At 42.6% G+C, this 22,281-nt stretch overlaps 2 protein-coding genes across 2 annotated transcripts in view; one reads left to right on the top strand and one right to left on the bottom strand.

Moving 5' to 3' along the window:
* The window catches only part of Adal (adenosine deaminase like), a 20,195-nt gene extending 9,281 nt beyond the window's left edge, over positions 1-10,914 (top strand). Inside the window, exons 8-12 of the mRNA XM_055627693.1 lie at positions 1,450-1,576; positions 2,378-2,458; positions 4,100-4,238; positions 5,987-6,087; positions 7,151-10,914. Of these exons, the coding sequence (XP_055483668.1) occupies positions 1,450-1,576; positions 2,378-2,458; positions 4,100-4,238; positions 5,987-6,087; positions 7,151-7,345 (643 nt within the window). The 3' untranslated portion in view covers positions 7,346-10,914. The remainder of the gene's footprint in view (positions 1-1,449; positions 1,577-2,377; positions 2,459-4,099; positions 4,239-5,986; positions 6,088-7,150) is intronic.
* Positions 9,482-22,281, bottom strand: Zscan29 (zinc finger and SCAN domain containing 29). Its single transcript, XM_055627784.1, is given in 6 exon segments — positions 9,482-12,644; positions 15,275-15,727; positions 17,395-18,072; positions 20,223-20,300; positions 20,303-20,420; positions 20,818-22,281. Coding segments are annotated over 6 exon segments (2,505 nt in total). The 5' UTR covers positions 21,133-22,281; the 3' UTR covers positions 9,482-11,781.

The raw sequence follows: 22,281 nt of genomic DNA, 5'->3' as shown, positions 1-22,281 counted from the left end.
AGACTGGCCTGGAACCTGCTATATAGACAAGGTTGACCTTGAACTCCTGTATCCTGCCTTTACCTCTCAAGTGCTGGGATTATGGTATGTGCCATGATGCCTGGCTTCATCACCTATTTATTCTTGAAAAAAAAAAAAAAAAAAAAAAACTAAATCTGATCTAATTAAGCTTCTAGATTAGGTCCAATTATCACTTTATAGAAAATACAAGAGAACATGTTAACACGGGGATGCAGTCAACAGAATCCAGTCAGTGAGAAACGTAGGACAAGCAAACATTTTTTTTTTCAAACAAACAAATTACAAGAAAAGAGGTAGGATGGAAATGAGAATGGGAGAGAAGTGAGTATAAAAGAGACTTAAGGAGGTGTGGAGATGGCTCAGCTGGTAAAGAACTTGCCTAGCAAATGTGAGGACATGAGTTCAAATCCCTAGAGCCCCCATGTTCTAAGAAAAGCTGCATGTCCCTGCTGTAATCCTAGAATGATGAGATAGGAGTTGGAAACAGGCAGATCCCTGGAAGCTCACAGGCCAGCTGGCTTGGCCTACATGGGAAAGTCCCAGGCCAGTGAGAGACTGTTTCAGGCAAAAGGTGAAAGGTGCTTAAGGACCCACATCCAGTTTTCCTCTGACCTTCATGTACTCCACACACACACACTCCAGCTGTACTTGTGTTCCTGCGAAGGAGAACGCACACACCCCTACATAATACACTTCAAAAAGAGAGATAAAAGATACGGTGACTAACAAAAAGTAGACTTCATTTAGATCCTGAATCAAGCTAACATCAAAAGCCTTAAAGATACGAACAGAAAAATGAGCTACTTGGGAATTTGAACAGACTAGACCCTGGTACCACTTAAGCATTCACGTCCTGTTCTGTATAGCAAACAGAGCGCCGTTAGACTCACGACTTTCCATAGCGGTGTATTCCAAGAAGCTGGTCATTCTTCTGGTAACAGTCACACTTGTCTTTTTTATATGCATTATAGGTTTTCAAATGTGGATTTTTTGTTGTTGTGTTGTTTTGTTTTAGACAGGGTCTAGACCTACTACTGTAGCTCAGGCTGGCCTCAAACCACACATTCTCTGATATTTTTGTGGTTCTGAGTTGCTCTTACTCTTCTGGTGGCTTTGTACTAAGTAACTTCAATGAGCCAGCTAAGTGTGTAAGGAAAAGGCATATGACTAAAGGTAGCATTTTCTGGGATTAGCTGGTTTTAAATTGGTGGAGGTTTTTGTTTCATTTTGGCTTTTCTGAGACAGGTTTCATGCATCCCAGGCTGTCCTTGAACTCACATTGTTGCTGAGGATGAACTTCCTGCCGCCACTTTCCAGACACTTTGATTATAGGCACACCTGCACCCATGTCTCACTTCAACTGGGATTTTCTTAATCATAATATCTTCCTGCCAGGTTGGTATCAACTGTGGTTTTCTTATATTAAAGATATCTGATGGCAATTGACAGAAGAGGTGGCCCGAGAGCAGCCAAGGAGACCGTTGAACTCGCTAAAGAGTTCTTCCTTTCTACTGGGGATACAGTTCTTGGCCTTGACCTCAGTGGAGACCCTACTGTAAGTCACTATATCTTATCTCCTAAAGGCAGAATCAGCCAGTGGGGCGAGGTTAGTTTGGAGCATCATGCATTAGGTTCCAGCAGACTCCAAATGAAGCTCTGTTCTGTCCTAGATCAACAGAATATATAGTGTAGCTTTTCTTAAGGGTCCCTGAAAGAAATACCATAGGGTATAGGTGTTATTGGATTATGACCACTTTTCTCCGTCCTTCTAAAGACAGTATACAACTAGTCAGTCTCAGTGTGCAGAAGTTAATTCTGTTATGTATGATGGATAGATACAGATATTAAGAGTAATTATAGCATAACCCCTCCCCCCGAGACAAAGGTTGCATGAGCTTTCTGAGTGAAAGATTCAAACAAAAGTCTTCATACTTGGGACCAAATAATTCTTTGTTGTGGTCTGTTCTCTGATTTTTGTCTGTTCTTTGTAATTTTGTGTGTATGTCTTTTAATCATGAAAGCTTCCTAAATCAAGTGAGTTTTCCATAATACTAAGCATCTATGTGTCTTTCAGGAATAAAAATTTTGGCCTGTTAGATCCAACTTGCTTATTTACCTTAGCTCAGTGATACTGGATTCAACTTGCTTATTTACCTTAGCTCAGTGATACTGGATTCAAGGCCAGGGAGATCCTCTCCATGGTGTGTTCCCTAAAGTGCCCAGCACATTATAGGCTCTCTGCAAGCAAAAGGTTCAGATGAAAACAATCTGCCCACGTTTCATCCCTGTATTGGAGCAGAACACCAGATCCCTCAATTTGCTCATTTGTCTCATGCACCCTCATTTTATCTTCAAGGTAGGACAAGCAAAAGACTTCTTGGAACCTCTTTTAGAAGCTAAAAAAGCAGGCCTGAAGTTGGCGTTGCATCTTGCAGAGGTAAATAATAATGTAATAGAGTGGAGAGGGCAAATTATTTTTTTTAAGATTTATTTATTTATTGTATGTGTATGAACATATACTTTGTTTTCATGCACACCAGAAGAGGGAATCAGATTCCATTACAGATGGTTGTGAGCCACCATGTGGTTGCTGGGAATTAAACTCAGGACCTCTGGAATAGCACTCAGTGCTCTTTACTGCTGAGCCATCTCTCCAGCCCGAGAGAGCAGATTATAATTTAAATAATAGAGTTGTTTATAAGGAATTAGAAATAAGCCTAATGTTATCTTGGGGATAACATTTTTTTTTTCTTTTCTTTCTTTGAATCAGGGTCTCATGTAACTGAGACTGGCCTGGAATTTACTCTGTAGCTGAGGATGACCTTGAACTTCTGATCCTTCTGTTCCTTACCTCCCTAGTACTAAGGATTGCAGGCATGTGTCTCTATGATATTTAGAAGACATTTTAAAAGGGGGACTTGGAAGTAATTTTAAATGTTAATTAAAACATTAAGGCATGATTTGCTTTAATGTTATTGTTTTTAAGTTTTTATGGTTCCTATTACATTGTGTTATCTCTGGCCTGTGCTCAGGATCAGAATCTGCTAATTATCTTAGTTTCTTATTTGCTGCATTGAATATAATATAGTTCATTTAAAAATGTTCTAGTCATCTGGGCCATGGTGGTACACACCTTTATTCTCAGCACCTGGGAGGTAGAGGAAGGGAGATCTCTGAGTTTGAGGTCAGCCTGACCTAAGAGTGAGTTCCAGGATAACCAGGGCTACACAGAGAAACCCTGTCTTGAATTACCCCACCCCCCAAAAAAAAAGAAAAAAAAAATGTTCTGGTCATTTGTCTTCTAGTCCATCTAGGAGAAAATGAGCATAGCTAGACATTTCCTGTTTGTGGTATGTCCACAGATAAGCTTGTCAATATAAAATTCGAGCACACTGAGGTGAGTGTTTGGCCTTAGAGTCTGATGAAGTTAGATTTTTACTCTTAACCCTACTATCCCAGATTATGAACAGTGTTTCCAAAAATACTTCATGTTTTTTTAATTTATTTTATTTTACATGCACTGGTGTTACATGCATGTGTGTCCGTGTGAGGGAGTCAGATCTTGGATTTACAGACAGTTGTGAGCTGCCATGGAGGTGTTGGGAATTGAACCTGGGTGCTCTGGAAGAACAGTCAGTTCTCTTAACTGCTGAGCCATCTCTCCAACCCCCAATTTTTGACTGAAAGTTTTGTGTATCTGAAGAAATTTCAATGATAAGGAACTACAGCACCAAAAGAAAAGGATGTAAAATCCTCCCACGAGGTGATGTTAAATTTGGTGTGTATACTTTTCTACTTTTTTTCTAATATATGTGAACACATGTATACACATACATACACACATATAGAATTAAGGGGATTTACTTTGTTTCTGGAAATTTGTTTTTCTTAGCTTTTATTTATGTTCACACTTTGTAACAGTATTGGGCCATGAAGGATTTGATAGAGCTGAGAAAGTGTGAGAAGGTTTAAGTAATTATGTTTCCTAAGAATGTTGTCATTCACTACTCAGAGGGCAGAATAAAATACCTCAGTTACTGGCACAGGACATAGACCCCCTCTTCTCACTTTTCTGAAGATTCCAGATAATGAAAAAGAAACACAGATGCTACTGGATCTGCTTCCTGACAGAATTGGGCATGGGACATTCCTCAACTCCTCTGTGGGAGGGTCCCTGGATCAGCTGGACTTTGTGAGACAACACCGGATACCTCTTGGTAAGACTTAGAATTTCATGTTGCCCAGATCCTTTAGCCCTTCTTCCTCCAGGCCACAGATTGCAAGATTTATGTGGAAAAGCACCGTTCTAAAATTCAGATGTTTACAAATTAAGACACATGATGTATGTGCTTTCTGGGTCTCATTTAAGTGCTGAAGGTTTTAGATTCTGTTAGAAGATAAGTTTCAGGAGGTACGGGTTCTCTTTTATATTGTCTCTGTGTTCCCCTAGTGCTGGGAATTCAGTCTTTTGTTATTGTCATTGTTGTTGTTGTTTGTTTAAGATTTTATTTATTTTATGTATATGAGTACTCTATCTGCATGTACACCTGCATGACAGAAAAGGGCATCAGATCCCAGTATAGATGGTTGTGAGCCACTATGTGGTTGCTGGGAATCGAACTCAAGAGCAGTGTTCTTAACCCCTGAGCCATCTCTCCAGCCTGTCATTGTTGGGTTTTTGTTTTTGTTGTTTAAGAAATAAAGGTCAGTTGGAGAGATGGCTCAGTGTTCTTAAGCAGAGGAACAGAGTTCTGTTCCCAGCACCCACATCCAGCAGCTCACAACCGCCTGTAACTCCAGCTCCAGGGCATCTGATGCCCTCTTCTGGACCCCTCAAGAGCCAATACTCACATGCATAGACTCACATACAGGAAATTTTTTTTAAAATTAAAAATATCAGTAGATCTCTAAAATAAAATAAAAAATAAAGGTCATTTATAATTTTGAAGATGACTATAATAAATGAACACATGGGTACAGTGAGATGGTTCATGGGGAGGGATTTATCCTGCCAACCTTGATTACCTGAGTTCTGTCTTGTGACTCATAGGTCCTCACTCTCTCTCTCTAACTGTAAAAAATATGAAATTAGTGTTATGGGAATATAAAACGTTTATTTTAAAATTAGGAATTGTAGCCAGGAGAGCTGACACTGTCTTCTGGCCTTCTCAGGTACCAGGCACACAAATGACACTGATAACACAGGCAAAACATCCACATACATTTTAAATGTATTTTTAATTTTAAAAATGTCAAAAATTAGGGAAACTGTAGACATATTTTTGCATACTGACTGACCATTACACACTTGGCTGTGAATGTTAATGAAGGGATGAGTTTGTTGCTGTCACTGCACCATTTGCTGACAATAGAGCAATAAACAAAGCAGGCAGTTTCCTTCAGAAGACACACATCAGAAGACAGCAGATACATCTCAAAACAAAAACAGTCTTGGGCCAGACATGATAGCACACCTTTAATGCCAGCACTACAAAGGCAGGTGGATCTCTGTGGGTTCAAGGCCAGCCTGATCTACAGAGTAAGTTCCAGGTCAGTGAGGGCTTCATAGAGAGACCTTGTCTTAAAACAATCCAGACAGGCCGATTGTATTCCAGGCCTATAATCTTTCTTTCCATCTGGGAGCAAGAGAAGCAAATCACTGTGAAGAGAACATTAACTCCCTGCCTGGCACAGCGGCTGTCTCAGCCACAACACATAACTGCACAAGTGCCTTATCTGAAGTGCACTTTGTGTGTTTGTAGTGCTGGGAAGGATTGGCCCTCTTCTGCTAAGGTACACCCCAACTTGGAACTACAATTTCACATTACATATAATGAGCAGTACATTTTGTGGAATAATGCAATTGCTTAAGTCAGCAGAGTTTGGGAGTTTTCTTGTGAATCTGCCTGATGATCACTGGATGAGTTCCTTGTTGCTTCTAATAGGACTTTCCCCTTTCTTCTAGAACTTTGTTTGACCTCAAACATCAAAAGCCAGACAGTTCCTTCTTATGACCAGCATCACTTTGGATTCTGGTACAGCATTGCTCATCCTTCTGTGATCTGTGTAAGAAGTATTATATTTCTTCTCCTTTTAAGTTGCTACATTGTATTAAGTCATGTTTATTATCTTGCTGACTGCCTTGAGTTCCTGAAGCAGAGCTAGAGGGGGTTGGGGAAGAAGAGACTGCAAAGGGCTCAGGTGATTCCCCTTTGGTTCTGAGAAGCAGTAGGGCAGTATTTGGGAAAGCTTTTTTAAAATGCTGGTGCCCAGTGCCCATCCCACAGGACTCTGCTTTATTTGATGTTGGATGTGTTCTGGGCATAGCTATCCTTTAAAAGCTCTTTTTTGGTTTTTTGAGGCAGGCTTTCTCTATATAACCCTTGCTTCGTAGACCAGGCTGTCATTGAACTCACTGAGATCTGCCTATGTTTGCCTCCTTGAGTGCTGGATTACAGGTGAGCACCACTGCGCCTGGCTTTTTAAAAGCTCTTCATGTGCTTTTAAAAAGCCAGGTTGAAACACTCCGGTCTTTCATATATATATACACATACATATATATATAAGTTTGTTAAAGATGTGCATTTATAAGTTCCTGCTTAGATTCCTGAAATGAGAAAGTAGATTCTTAGAGCGGGAGTTCGGACCCGCCAGCAGTACGAATAAAGACCCAGAGGCTTTTTAATATTTTAAAGCTTAGGTGTTTTAGCTGGGCAGGTTCTAGCTTAACCCAGATAGAAGCATTGTGTCCTGCCATGTGGCCAGCTCTACCTCTCTGTTCCTGTTCACGTCCTTCTGTTTGCCTCTGTGTCCCACTGGTGGATCTCCCAACTTTGTTTTCTTCTCCCAGACACTCTCCTGGAAGTTCTGCCTTCCACTTCCTTCCCAGCTATTGGCCATCAGATCTTTATTACATGCAGTAAACAGTGAGAAAGGATGAACGTTTACAAAACATTCATGGTAGGCCACAGAAATAACATCAAGATCCGCTAGCTGTCTGGCAGCTCAGCAGTCAACAATCGAGTATACAGAGACACTTTACACCAAGTACCCCAGCAGATTCTCAACAAAAAAGGTAATTTTCGCAAAACACTTGTTTATTTTGAACTGTTCTTGTTTACTTTGGCAGACCGATGATAAAGGTGTTTTTGCAACATACCTTTCTCAAGAATATCAGCTGGCAGCGGAAACATTTAATTTGACCCCATCTCAGGTGTGGGATCTGTCTTTTGAATCCATCAACTACATCTTTGCTTCTGACAACACCAGGGCTGAACTGAGAAAGAGATGGAACCACCTGAAGCCCAAAGTGTTACACTTCTAAGCTGTGATGAGGCAAACTACTTTTGAGTATGTAATGTAACCAAGATCTTCTTGCCACATCCCACTCCGTGAACTGTCCAATACTTGCCCTGAGCAGCCAAATATATATGGGGTCTTAACTCCACACCGTCATATGCTGAGTGCTCAGCAAGAGCCCTGAGGTCTTGCATGGCTTTACCTCCATGCTGCTTGCTGGAGGGTTGTTTGTTAACAGAATCCCTCATTCCACTAGTGACTTTCTTCTTTCACTTTCACTCCTTCTCCAAAGTGACCATAAAACTTCTGGGAAGTTGAAGCTGTATGTCTACGGGGAAACCTGTATGTTTTGTTAGGTTTAATCAGATTCCTTCCACTTCCTTTTACCCTTTCAAGTATTATTTCTCAAGGCTGTTATGTCAGATCACGTTGCACACCCACAGCATTTGTGTGAGTGCCTAGTTGTAAGGTGGCTCTGTAGTAACAGAGCTAGGACCTGGCTTTGCCCTCCTCAGAGTATCTTTAGAAATCTATAAAAGGGGTTGAAGTAATTACTTCAGTGTAAGAAAAGGAAAGAATTGCTGTCTCAAAGTGAGAAAGGTGCCTGGCTGGAGCTTCTGTTTTAAAATCAGCTTCTATTTGGCTTCCTTTGTGTAAGCTACCAGGACTTTTACTTAAAAGACCTTTTTAGTAATGGTAGCTGTAAACACATTTTCCTCATGCACCCCACTTTCCAAAATAATGACTGAGGATTAAATATATTTACAAAAGCCTTGGCCATTATAGCTAGGCATGCTCCCTGACTTGCTCATAACTAATGTCCCATCATTATTCTAAGTTCTGCCACGTGGCTAGTTACCTCTGCTCAGTTTCATATGTCTATCTTCAGAGTTTTGGGGCATATCTCCCCTCTGACTATCTCTCAGAGTTTATCTCTCTTTCCAGAGCTCCCACCTTCTTATTTCTGCCTCAGCTCACAGGTCATTAGCCGTTTATTGATGGGTGATGCTTCCACACAGACACAAGACATTCCTTCTATAGGCATTATTGTGGCTTCCCTAGAAGAATCCTGATTCTTAGATCTCCTATGACCCTATGCCCACATGATGGTCCACAGGCACAGGCTTACATAAATACATATATACCATGGCCACTTTAGCCAATGACAAGGGACAACTAAGATTGGCTCTGAATGGTAAGAAAGACTTTAACAGATAACAAATGTCCTGGTTAGCTTTTTGTTGTTGTTTTTTTGTGTGTGTGTGTGTTTTTTTTAACTTGACACAAGTTAGAGTCATTTGGAAAGAGGACCCTCAGCTGATAAATGCTCCCACCAGATTGGCCTTATCAGTGCTTGATCAGTGTGCCCTTCTCACAGAGGGTAATGTCACCCTTCAGCAGGTGGTTCTGGGTAGAATAAGAAAGGAAATTGAGCAAGCCTTGAGGAGCAAGGAAGTAGGCAGCACTCCTCGATTGCTTCAGCTTCAGTTCCTGCGTCAGTTTCCCAGGATGATGGACTACAAATAAAAGGAGGAGATGAACCCTTTCTTCCTCAAGTAGTTTTGGTTATGGTGTTTTATCATAAAATGTGCTGTGCTGGGGAATTGAATACAGGGTCTTGCACATGCTAGGCAAGTACTCTACTGAGCTACATCTTTACCCTCAATGTAGGTGTTTATAGTCTTCAAAGTGTTATAGAATAAAACTGACACAAAACTAAAGTGTAAAATATATTCAATGAGAAAATATGGGAATAGAATAACAGTGCTAGGGAAATCCGAGAGCAGATGACAATATTGTTTTACTAATGCACATTTCTCTGCATGCCTCTTCCGCAAGACTGTAGATGGTACAGGGTTAGAGGCCTAGACCTCTTGTTCTCCCTTAGTGCCGTCTCTTGGGCTTCCTTTTGGTTCTCTCCATCCTCAGCAATGGCAGAGGCTATTTGGGCAGTATTTGTTTGTGAGGTAGTCTGAGATAAACTGGGTTTCCCTCTAGTAATAGTGTTCACACTGTTTCTTTTGTATACTCTTCTCATTTCTAAGTTAATGGGTTGGTCCTGTATAATTTAAAATCTTGCCCGGTTAGCTTTGATTTTAATTTGCTCCTTTGCCCACAATGTAAAGATCTAGACAGGTCACTTATAATAACAAGAAGAAAAAAAAATCAGAGAATTTATTTTCCTGCCATCCACTGTTTGATCATAAGAACTTTAACCAAGCTAATAATTTTATATAATTTGCATATATAAAATCTGCACTGAAATACCTAAAGAAAAACAGAGCACTTTATGTACATAGCTTTTATTAACATGATAGCCCTGAGAGGCAGACTAGATATAAACATGATTCCGCTTTACAGGAAGAGACACAGAAGCAGTTTAACATATACACAAGACATTTGGAACCATCTGTCTGCTAATACCCTAAAGCTTTTTTCACAGTGCTATACATAGACAGATTAATACTAAAGATAATAATCCCATTTTCCTTGACATCGTAACTCACTTCCAGAGCTATCTCAGATCCTGAGGCCCTGAGTCAGACAGGGGTTTCTTGCACCTTCTTGCTTCATGGGCAGCATAACTGAGATACCATTTTCCCTTAATTGCTGTTAGTTCTTTGTTTAGAATTCCTTAATAGCAGAACCCTAATTAATTTCTCATCCTAATAAATTTTAGAATAGTCTATATCCTCACTACTATCTCAGATCTTAATCTAGCCATGGATATTTTAATAAATGTGAGAATTAGTTGTTCCAGGTCTTGGCCATCTGGCCATGTTCACCTTTTCTCTGACCTCATCAAAGTATCTTCAATAGATAGTAATTTCTGTTGTTTATCTCCCAAATGAGCTAATCTCTTAAAACCTATTTTTTCCTGTCATCAGTAAGCATGGCACAGTACAACTCAGCGTCTCCCTCTAACATTCCCTGTCTCTGCTAAGTTGATTCTCAGCCTGTTGTACAGCTATATCATGCATTCATTATTTTTTTCCTCCTTTGAGCTTTAGTGAACTTAATATCTTCTGTCCTTTGCTTTGCTTTTTTCCCATTTCCTTATTCTCCTAGCACCAATTTTACAACTAGTTTGGAAAAATCTGTCCCACTCTAATTTACCTAGTTACTTTCCTTCCTTTGAATGCTTACTGTTTCCTGAAAAAATGCTTTCCAGATTTTTTTTCAGAGCAAGTTAGGTTGAAACTTATGTCTTGTGTAGTAATACTACTAAGCTTACGAAATTTCTTTTAAAACAGCTGTAGCCTGTCATGGTAATGCACACCTTTAACCCTAGCACTTTGAAGACTGAAGCAATTGGATCTCTGTGAGTTCAAGTCCAGTGTAATCTCCATCGTGAGTTCCAGGTCAACCAGGGCTACATAGTGAGACCCTGTCTTTAAAAAATAGTAAATGTTGCGACATATATTTGTGCCCATTTGTCCATGTACTTTTGTTTCCCAATATAAGGACAAGGGTCTTTCCCCTGTACTGTACAGGGCTTATCATACATCTCTAAATATATGGGAATTAATTCAATACCATTTGATTGTGAAAACCTGTAATTACTTTTGTGTTTAAGTAAATACTTTTACCGTGTGTGTGTGTGTGTGTGTCCTTACAATTAGTATGGAGCACCCACAGGCTATATAACACGATACTAGGTGTGTGGAGTGTAGGAAAAATAGGTAACTCTTTTTGACGGCTTTAACTGCTTTTCCTATCACTTCCCTAGTTTGCTCTTCTGGCTTCTAGTCTACAAGGGACAGATGAAATTTTGATGAAGGGGAGAAGGAAAGGAGGGGAAAGAAAAGAGAAAATTCAAACAAAATGCTATAAATGACGTATATTCTATTATAATCCTGTAGAATCCGAAAGAAACTATTTCAGTGTTTATAGAGGCTTACATTGTTTCCCTAACTATCTGCACCACCACCCCCTGTTCTCACGCTCTCGCTCTGTTTTTGTGTGTGTGGTGTGAACCCAGGGCCTTGTGCATACTAGGCAAGTGCTCTACCACTGAGCTACCTCCCCAGCCCCAGATAGAACCACGATGGACTTTAAATTCCTTAAAGACAAGAGTATACACAGGTTTAAGTGAGCAAAGTGGCCCAATTAATGAGCAGAGTCTCACAACTTTTTGAAAAGCTGCTGAGATCGGTTTTCTTGTTGAAGTGCACTGAATGACAGGACGCACAGGATGAGGTGCACTGAGTGAAGGAGATACAGGAGGTCTACACTACTGTGTCATCTTTAAGGGACAACATGGGCACTGAGGGGGAAGAGGTACTGCCACCAGTTCAGACCAAAATCTACTTTTTATCTTCAAACTGACATTTGCCTCATCTAGATCTGGAAGCATAAGAAATAAACAATGGCAAAAATACAGAGGAGTGCTCCCTAAGCTGGCTGGGCACAGAGAGGACTGTTCTAACAGTACATTTACTGAGGCCCTTCCTCAGGAGCTTACTCAAACACTGACTGTGCCAGCTGCTTTTCTCGTGTATGGATCTCTTGGTGTTTATTAAGGGCAGAGCTCTTACTGAAGCACTTGCCACAGTCACAGCACCTATAAGGCTTCTCTCCCATGTGGGTTCGGTGATGTGCACATAAGTCAGAGCTCTTACTAAAACTCTTACCACAGTCAGGACACACGTGGGACCTCTCTCCTGTGTGTATCCTATGTGCATTGAAATGAGAACTGTTATTAAAACTTTTTCCACATTCTTCACAGTGATACGGTTTTTCTCCTGTGTGGGTTCTTTGGTGAATTATAAGGCTTGAGCTCTGATTGAAGCGTTTTCCACATTCACCACACTGATAAGGTTTTTCTCCTGTGTGGATTCTCCGGTGGGTAATGAAATTGGAACTATCACGGAAACCTTTCCCACAGTCAAGACACTTATAAGGTTTTTCTCCAGTGTGGATTCTTCGGTGTCTGACGAGGCGTGCACTCCAACTGAAACTTTTCCCACAGTCAGTACATTTATAAGGATTCTCTACCTGATGGGATGCCTGATTCATGGGCTGGGACTTAGAGCCAAAGTTTTTGCCATATCTGGGATATTTATAGGGTCTGTCTCCCAAGCCTGGTCTCTGATAAGTCAGGACCTTACCTACACTCTTCTCTGCGAATGCCAGTTTTCTTTTTTTCTCTATTTGTGTCTTTTCCCACTGGCTTGCTGATGAACATTCGTTCTTACTAGCTTTATGATTAACGTGACGGAGAATTTTCCTTTCAGACCTTGCAAGTAATGTCCTGTGCAGCCTCACTTCCTCAGAAATATCTCATTTTGGATTCTCTTCATTATCAAATCCAGCCTCAAAACCTAATACAAGAACACAATTTGAAGTCATTCATTTTCCTAATTATATGTACAACAACAAAGCAAACCTGGGAGAAACAAACATTACATTAGATGTTAGGAATAAATGGTCAGTGAGTTTCCCATCTGAATTCATAAGGTATACGGGGGGGGGGGGGGCGTATAAAATGGCTTAGCATGGAAAGGTGCTGGCTGCTCAGTCTGATGACTTGAGTTCAATTCCTAGAAAACCCACAGCGGAATTAGAGAACCAATTCCATGAATTGTCTTCTGACCCCCAAAAATGTGCCATTCATATGTGCCCCATAAATAAATAAATGTAGAAAACATGGGAGGTGCTAGAGAGATGGCTCAGAGGACATGAGTTCAGTTTCCAGCATCAATATCAGGTGGCTTACAGCCTCCTGTTACTCCAGCTCCAGGAAACTGGACGCCTCTGGTTTCCTTAGACACCTGTTCTCACATGTGCATAGCCCACACATGGACAGATATAATATTTTAAGGTATTTGAAAAATTTTCAAACTGGGTCTGGTGGTGCACACTTTAATCCTAGCACTTGGGAGGAAGAGGCAGGCAGATGGATCTCTATGAATTTGAAGCCAACTGGGTCTACAAAGCAAGATCCAGGCCAGCCAGGGCTACATAGTGACACTATGTCTCAAATAATAATAAAATAAAACAGGAAAGCTCTTGTCCCCAAATTGCTATTTACATTACAAATCTCAAACTCAAAGCAGCAAGAAGTTACCAGATGATTTCTCTGTTTACAGAAAGACACTTTCCACTGTCATCTGTCACCCCTCAGTCATACCGTGGTCTCATCCATTGCCAGTGATGAAAGGGATTAAAAAGAAACATCCAGGAACACTTCCTGGGAAATTTCTATATCCAGAAATAGTTTTGGTAAATCCCCTCCCCCTCACATTTCAATGTATGTTGGGGAGGGGGAAAACGGAAGAAAAAATACTTAGCATCTTTTAAAGAACAAAGGACCTCAAAAGAGAAAAGCTCCCCTAGAAATTCTCTAAAACCTAAAGTTGCAAAAATACTGTAATTTAGCATAACTAGGCAACTTTTTCACATTCTAAAAAGCAAATGAGGATTTGCACTCATTGACATGTTTCAGGTTAACTTTGGATCCTGAACTCCCTGGACTAAATCTGAGCAAAATACTGAGCGTCAGCCTAGAAGTTTAACACTTGGTCCATAAAATAGAGATTTGCCAGATTGACTGAGATCTTGGAATCTTTAATAGGGAAATTGTGCAACTCAGAAGGTTATTTAATATTTCCCAAACCCAGAAGTCAACATTTTAGTGAAATATTAATATGGAATGCAATATCAGAATGCTGATCAGTAAGATTTACAGAAGTGATGACTATTACTTATTGAATACCTTCTATGTGCCTAGCACTATAATGGGTGTTTTACCAGTACCTCAGTTATATCGACCTTGTAATGTAGTGTTTGCTTTATTTGCAGTGTGAATGATTACTAAGCCAGGGGCTGGGACATGTTGAACAAGCAAACACTCCACCACTAAACTACACCCCCAGCCAAAGCTCTTAATGTATAACAGATTTAAGAGGTAAGTAACTTGCGTTAAATCAGCTAGCAGCACATGAAAGTGATAGCAAGTCTACAAAGTTTGCAACCTTCTCAAGTGATGCTGCAGTGTGAGGAAGGAAGCCACATTAATAATTTGCATCTTCTCACTGAGCTGTTTTGATAGGAAACGGGGAAGAAAGATAAGAACTGAGGGAAACTGGGTAGGTCCCCATTCTCAATCTCATGGTTTTCCCTTAAATCCTATAGCCTCCCTTATGCTATTTATATCATAAGAACTGAAAGAACCTTAGGTGGGCATGGAGGCACACAACTGTAATACCACCACTTAGGAAGTAGAGGCAGAAGGATGAGGAGTTTAAGGCCGTGCTTGGCTATGCATTTTTGGCTGGTGTCTTTGTTCACTGTGTAAAAGTTGTCCTTGTATATTTAAATGCTGATTTCTCTACCAGCAGAGAGCAGAGTACAGAATGGACTTTGGTGTTGTTAAGCATCACCTGTCTCAATGTTTTTAAAACATTGTTATCCATCACTTTCTGACTTTCTGATTGGTTCAATGAAGAGCTGAACAGCCTATAGCAAAGGCAGGACAGAATACACAGGACTTCTGCAGAGATAGGAACTCTGGGAAGAAAGGGAAAAGGATTCTGCCTATGAGACAAGGAGGAAACTGAGGGGAGGTAAAGAACCACATGGCAAAATATAGATTAATAGAAATGGGTCCATTTAAGTAAAGAGCTAGTTGGGGAGCAAGCCTAAGCCAAAGGCCAAGTCTTTGTGTCAATATTCAGAATGGAGGCAGACATATAAAGCCCGAACAGTTATAATGCAGTGAGTTGAAGGCCAATCTCACAAGAAGCTGTCTCAAAAAGTAGAAATAGGGGCTGGAGAGATGGCTCAGTGGTTAAGAGCACTGCCTGCTTTTCCAAAGGCCCTGGGTTCAATTCCCAGCATCCACATGGCAGCTCATAGCTGTCCATTTCCAAGGAATCAGACACATTCATACTAATGCACAAAAAATAAAATTAAATAAATTATTTTAAAAAGTAGAAATAAAGAACCTTACCAATGGGGCTCTGGAATAAGACTGGGGCATGGGTTATAACAGCCCCTAGAGGTATTTCAGTATCATCTTCATCACTTGAATCTTCTGTGTCCTCAGCTTGCTTCTCAGCTTCAGTCTCATGGGCTCCCTGGAGGCAGCAAGAAGCTGTTTCCTTTTCCTGGTCATCACTGGGTGGGGGAGCAACTCGGAAACTCACCAAAGCATCCATTTCTTCAAAGAAGGGGCAGGTTTCTGGCGCTTGGCCATTCTTGACTTTCCGATAGCTGGCTTGTAGGCTTTTAAATTTGGTTTGACATTGCTCTGGGGTCCTAAGGAAGCCATATTCCCATAATTTCTCAGCAACTGCTCCATATAACTGGCTGTTGCGGTGACAGTTCTGGAGGGCTTTGTAGAACTGAGTCTCACTCAGAATTGCAAGGTAAGTCTTGGTTTCTTCATAGCCCCAGTGTACACCTGCACCAAAAGAGAGATTTCAGCATCACCTAACCCAGAGCTTTAGAGCGTCAACTTTTCAGTCTTACTGCCTTCTTCAAGGAAAACCACTTAAACTGGAGACACCAGCTCAGAGTGTACCTTAAGCATGCCCGAGGCCTGGGGTTCAGTTTATAAGGAGAGATGGGGGAGGTCACCTAAGCTCAGGTTCCTAGCTTTAAAAGGTTCATGTTCCCCAGACCTATACATGCATTATAGATTGTTTCTGAATCCTTCAGGAATTTCAGAGACCTCCACTGGTACCGTTTAGCTACTGAAAAGAAGCCACATACATGCTCACTGGAACAGTCAGTATGCACTATGATACCAGGTTAATCTTCATTGTCAACTTGAGTAGACATACTCTGGGCGTTTCCAGAAAGGTTTAACTAAGAGAAGACCCACCCTGAATGTGGGTGACACCATCTCAGGGGCTAGGTCCCAGGCTGAGTTAAAAGGAACAAGAGAGCAAGCTGAGCACCAGCATGCATCACTCTGCTGCCTGACCACAGATGCAGCGTAACTAGCTACTTCCTACTCATGCTGCCACCTTGACAGTGGCTCCCACAAGTCATTCCCAACATGATGGCACTCTCGAACTGTGAGCCAAAAAGCAAAACAAACAACAAAAACACCCTTCTGCCTTCTTTAAGCTGCCTTTGTCAGGTATTTTGTCTCAGTGACAAGAAAAATGACTAAGTACATGCATACAGTGTATTTCTCTTCCCATTTACTAATTTTTCTTGAATTCTGATCCCAACTGGAAAAGTCACTGGTGAGGAAAAAAAGACCCACAACTGCTGTCAGCCACAATGTGTCATCCCTATCTTCTCCCGTAAGTTTTCTTCTCTATGCCTGTTTTCTTCCTATAGACTGATTTAATATTTGAAAGGGAAAGTGCAAAATTCAATGGGAAGCTCCATGGCTTCAGAATCAATATTCAAACTGATTCTGGTTAGTTTTGGTAGGGTTTTGTTATTAATCTTTATGTTTTTAAGTGCATTCATAAAATTTTAAATAATTTAAAAAATGACTTAAAGTTCTAAGGAACTGCCTCTTTCAGAATCACACTGCTACCAAATCCCCATCATGGCCTGTCTTCATCTGTTACTGTACCCATTAAGCAACTCTAGCAAGAGCAAAGGCCTGAGGAATCTTACAGTCCTTGATCTGCAGGGTGGAGAATGACAGTGGTCAGAATGAGGAAAGAAGCAGGAACAGTGCATCTTCAGCCTGACACATGCCACACTGCAGGGCTCACGTCAGTGTTTTTAGGAAAGGGACAGAGGATGGTTATCCACTCTGCTGCCTGAAGGTACCCTGGGAACAGGGGGGAAGGTTCAAACAGCCCTCCTCCCTTCTGAGGACACTCTTTCCATTATTTTCCAGTCACTGGGAGTAAGGAGAACAGAGAAGAACCAAAAGACCAAAGGAAACGTGGAAAGGCAGGAAAAGATGATAAGAACAAAAATAATGAAAAGTATTTTGCTTTAGCCATGACTTATCCACCTTTTTAAAAATTCACTGTCAAAACGGGTAAAAAAGAAGGTTCCTTTTTTCTTTTTCAGTGAACCTGCTTAAAGCTGGCTCTATAACTAGTTTCATTGGTCCTCAAACTTAATCCCAGAAGCCCAAGAAAAGCTGCTTACCACTTGGGCTTCGGAACAGCACAGGTACAGGTGGGCTGTCAGGGTCCTGGGGGGTTGCCTCCAAGTCGTCACTGTCAGACCTTTCAGCCATAGACTCATCTCCAGCCTTATGCTGACAGGTGCTCTGCCTTGGCTCCTTAGTCTCAGTATCACTGCCAGCCTGGCCAGAATGGGACGATGCCTCTTCCAGGCCATTAATGGGCAATGCAACGATCTGGGCACTCATCAGGGCTTCCATCTCTTCAAAAAAGGGGCAGGTACCAGGTGGATGACCACTCTTGACCTTCCTGTAGCTCTTCTGAAGGCCTTTGAACTTGGTCCGGCACTGTTCCAGGGTCCAGAGGAAACCGTAGGCACGCAGCCTCTCAGCTACAGCCCCATACAATTGGCTGTTCCTATGGCAGTTTTGGAGAGCTTCATAAAATTCAGTTTGACTGAGAATTCCGAGGAGTGTTCTAGTTTCTTCATAGCCCCAGTGCACACCCACCACCTTCTCATCATCAAAGACCCAGTGATCCTGTTCCATCCAGCTGTTTCTCTCTCTCCTGAATGGTAATGGTCTGTCTCCTGTGCTGCTGCCTTTTGGGACATCCTTTTCCTTGATGCTGAGCAGATCTGGGATCCAAGGCTCTGCTTGATCCAACCTGGAGACCACATCAGGCTTAGGAAACAGAAATCCTGTTTTCAGGGAAGCAAACCAAAGAATCACAGTTTGGACTGATCATAAAAACAAAAACAAAACCTTTCAAATCAGCCTTGCCTCTTTCATCTTCTTTATTTGAGATAGGACCTCATATAGCCCAGACTAGCCTGAATGAGGCTATGTAATGGAGGATGACCTTGAACTTCTGATTTTCCTACCTCCACCTAAATGCTAGGATTACAAGTGTGTAACACCTAGCTGATTTTTATAGGGTGCTGGGGATCAAATGAGGCCTTGTGCACACTGCATTCTACAAACTGAGCTACATTCACACCCTCTATCTAAAAGATTATGAAGGAGCTGTGCAGTGGTGGCACATGCCTTTAACCCCAGCACTCGGGAGGCAGAGGCAGAGGCAGGCAGATCTCTCTAAGTTTGAGGCCAGCCTGACCTACAAAGAAGGCTCCAGGACATCCAGGGCTACAGAGAAACCCTGTCTCAAAGAAACAAACAAAAAAAGATTATAAAGGAAATATTCTTAGAAAGTTCAATGGGTTGAAGAACAGAAAAAATACAGGAAACCTCAAAGGATGAGAAAGAATTGGATTTCTGTTCTAGAGCAGAACAAGAGAAAATGTTCCACTGTGTTTGGCTCAGGTATTTCCAGTTTTCTCCCCGGCCTCCACACCACTTGTCTGCAGACGGTAGCACTTCTCAATTAGCCACTCTCACTGATTTCAAGAGTTTGGGGTGGGGGTAGGGGACAGGGTGGGGAGGATGGACCTGTCTTCAACTTGATTCACAGTTAGTCACCAAATTCTAATGGTTTTCCTCAGCATGTCCTCTCCAGCCAAGTCCAGACCCTTAATGCTCCCATAGCTGGCAACACAGTAGTCAGTGTCCTACTAGCTCCTTGGCTCACATGCTATCCTGCCGAACTTTAACCTTGGTGTCTAGCATGTCCTGTCCATTCCTGTTTTCTCAAGAATACTGAACACTTTTATTCACCTCTGTGCCTTCATTGCTATTGTCTACACCAGCCCAGCATTTGGGAAGTCCCCTTGCCAATGCCCTCAGGAGGTGTTCCCTACAGCCCCTTATCATGGCCACACTGAGCAAGTCCTTTACACTTTTTCTTCAGATAGTTGAGTTCAGCACGTAGTCACAACTCACTGTGTGTTCTTAAGTTATATTGTAAGCTCTTTGCTAGCAGTTATTTGAGCAAAACTTTCATTGTGTGTGCATGATGTGGGGGGTGGTGCATGTGGAGGTCGAGAACAGCATCATGGACCTGCTTCTAGTCAGGTCACTGGGCTTGTGCAGCAAGTACCATTATCAGCTGAGTCAGCTTGTTGGCTGACAGGCACCCTTTCTTACTGAGGTGTATGTACCCTACAGCACATGGCAGGTGTTTAAAACCTAATTAATTCTGCACGTCCGTATACTGAGGTTGAGGCATTTCTGATGGATGACTAAAGACCATTATCAAACTCACCAAGAGTGCTATCACTGGTTATATAGGATAAGATCGGAATTCAAAACAACCTCAACAAGCTTTAAATAATAAAACACAAAATGTAGTTCAACAGAGCACAAAGTAGAAAAACAAGTTCTACAAAATAAAGTAGAAGTGACTTGGTCCAAAGGCATTGATGAAATCTAAGAGTCCTGGGGTTACCAAGTGAACAAAGATTATCATATAGTCATATGCTGGGCTATCTGTAGGACATTGCAAAATTCTGAAGTAAAATTCCTACTGTCATTACAGACCTCACAGGAATAATACAGGTATAATATCATTCTCCACAATTAAGGTATTTAAAGAACTTCAAAGTTCCAATGTGGAGAATAGTAAGGCCGTAGGCCAAGAATGGAAATAATAGAGGGAATAGAAAAACAACTAGAAGAAAGGTATTTTCAGTATAGAAAAGTATATAGAAAATAAACATCTATCACCAAGAAATAAAATTATTATAATTGTTATAAAAACTAGGCAGACTTACCAAAGGAAGAAAGAGAAGAATACTTACTGTACCTGAGGGTTAAACTACCTGTCTTAAGAGGGTCCCAGCCACCTCACATTTGACAGGTTCCACTATTTCTGAAATCCCTTTCCCACTCACTGCTCCCAGCCCTATTCCCAACTTAGAACAGCTCTATCTTCCCACATGAATCTACTCCTCACCGCTCCTTTGAAAGGGTTTGAGCTTCTCCTTTGGGGTCATCTGCTCCTGTAGTCCCAGGGCTGGGCTTCTCGCCCTGTCTTGGATACACCCCTGGGCTGGGGTTCCACTGACTCCTGCAGAACACTTAACTCCTGTGGTGATTTCAGGGGCGTCATCTTCTCCGAGTGCATTTCCTGCCCCTTCACAGAGACTGTGACCTAGAAATAACCCCCCATTAATTATCAAAGTCATAACAAGGGGCATTCCCAGGGGAGATTATTTAATATCCCCGAAAGGACCATCCTCTGAGGCAAGGCCAGAGTGCAGGGTGGGAAGGTTGGGACAACAAGTGCTTATTCCATTATCATTAGCTTAGAGTGGCTGGGACTATAGAAAGGTCAACTAGAAACCCAAATGCCAACTGGAGAAAGATTTTCCATTGAAGAAACTAAAGGGAAAGAGTTACTGTAACAGAGTAGGCAAAGGTATACCCAAATGACATCTTCAGACAAGCCGGCTTTCAGACCATAAGTATAAAAATCACCTAAGTTCTTTCTGCGTGAGTGATCTGAAACGCTGTCCTTGCCTCTCCCCAGCCACACACTTCTGACTCGCCGAATGTTCAGGTCTTCCTGGCTCTCTTTCTAGGCCTTCCACCAGGGTCACCGCCTCCTCTCCATTTACTGGACAGCGCTTCTGTACCCAGTTCTGGATCTCCCCAGGTAGCACGGTCAGGAACTGCTCTAGCACCAACAGCTCTACAATCTGCTCCTTGGTCCTAACCTCCGGCCTCAGCCACTGACAGCAGAGTTCCCATAGTTGGCTGAAAGCCTCGCAGGGCCCAGACACCTCCGGGTAATGGAATCTTCTGAAGCGCTGCCGTAAGCTTTTGGAGTTAGTGCCGTTTTCTCTCAGAGTGGGTTTGGCCATCCTTGACAACAGAAAGCAGTCGCTCTCCTCTTAGTGTCTAGGTTCCGGGACTTAATATACTACCTTCCCATGCTATTGGAGAAACACCTGCAGGTGATCTCTCTGTAAAGGGTGTTTCTTCCTGGAGTAGAGAGAAATGGCACTATCAGAGGAATAGTTTTCCATGTTTAAAATCTTGCCAGAGCCGGCCTGACCTTCCGTATGCTCCAAGTGGCCTTCTCAGGTAGTACCATTTAGGGACAGCAAATCAATGAACAAGGAGAAAATGACCTTTCAAAGGCTGCGTTTCTAGGTGACGTCTAGAGCATCCCTATGAAGTTGCCGAGAATAGAAAAATCTATCTGCTTCACTCCCACTTCAACTAAATCTGATGGTGTTCAGCGCCCCAGATCAAAGCTGTATAGTGAGTTCGAACAGCACGGGAACCCGGGGGCCAGCGGAGGCGACAACAAAAAGCCTCGGTCCAGCTGGCCGCGGCTAATCTCCCCTAAAACATCGGCTGTCCTTCCGGAAACCCTGGGGTCCGCCCCGCCCCTTGAACGCCAAACTACGAATTTCCAACCCGAACCAAAGTCAAATGCTGAATGTTGGGTCTGCTGTTTGCTCCTCCCAGACGAAATAACTCAGCAAGAGTTGGGGAGCGACAGATGGGAACGTTCGCGCATCGAGGAAGCTGACTTGGGCTTCTAAACTGAGGTGGACTTGGGGAAGAGTTACTGGAGTTGGGGAAGCGAGGGAGCCCGAGGGGCGGCAGCGGCGGGTCTCCTGAGAACAAGGCTGGTGCTGGCCAGTGCTGCGAGTTCTGGGGCTTCGAGCGCTGCCCTGCCGCGAAGGCTGCCAAGTTCCGGCCTCTCTGTTCCCGTCCCTCCGGCCGGGTCGCTCTGGGAGACGTCGTGCAGCCGATCGGAACGCTACAGACTCTGCCAAGGCGTCCCGAGGACTCCCTCCGGCCCAGCCCTGGCCGCGCCGCTCGCATCCGGCTTGCCCGCGCCCTCGCCTCCCTTTCCCTGGGGCAGCCTCGCCGCCTCGGGCAGGCTAGACACACTCTCCGGCTACCAGCCCGAGTCTGGTCCTCAAGCCGGAAGTCCGGGCAGGTCGCTCCGGCGCCCGGGGCGCATGCGCGGCGGGCGCGCACTTCCGGGGCGCGGA

The sequence above is a fragment of the Psammomys obesus genome, unplaced genomic scaffold, assembly GCF_907164565.1.
Source record: "Psammomys obesus unplaced genomic scaffold, mPsaObe1.curated_primary_1811, whole genome shotgun sequence".
In the NCBI taxonomy this organism is placed as follows: Eukaryota; Metazoa; Chordata; class Mammalia; order Rodentia; family Muridae; genus Psammomys; species Psammomys obesus.
Note: the sequence above shows the minus strand (reverse complement) of the source record. Positions and strands in the feature narration are given on the sequence as shown.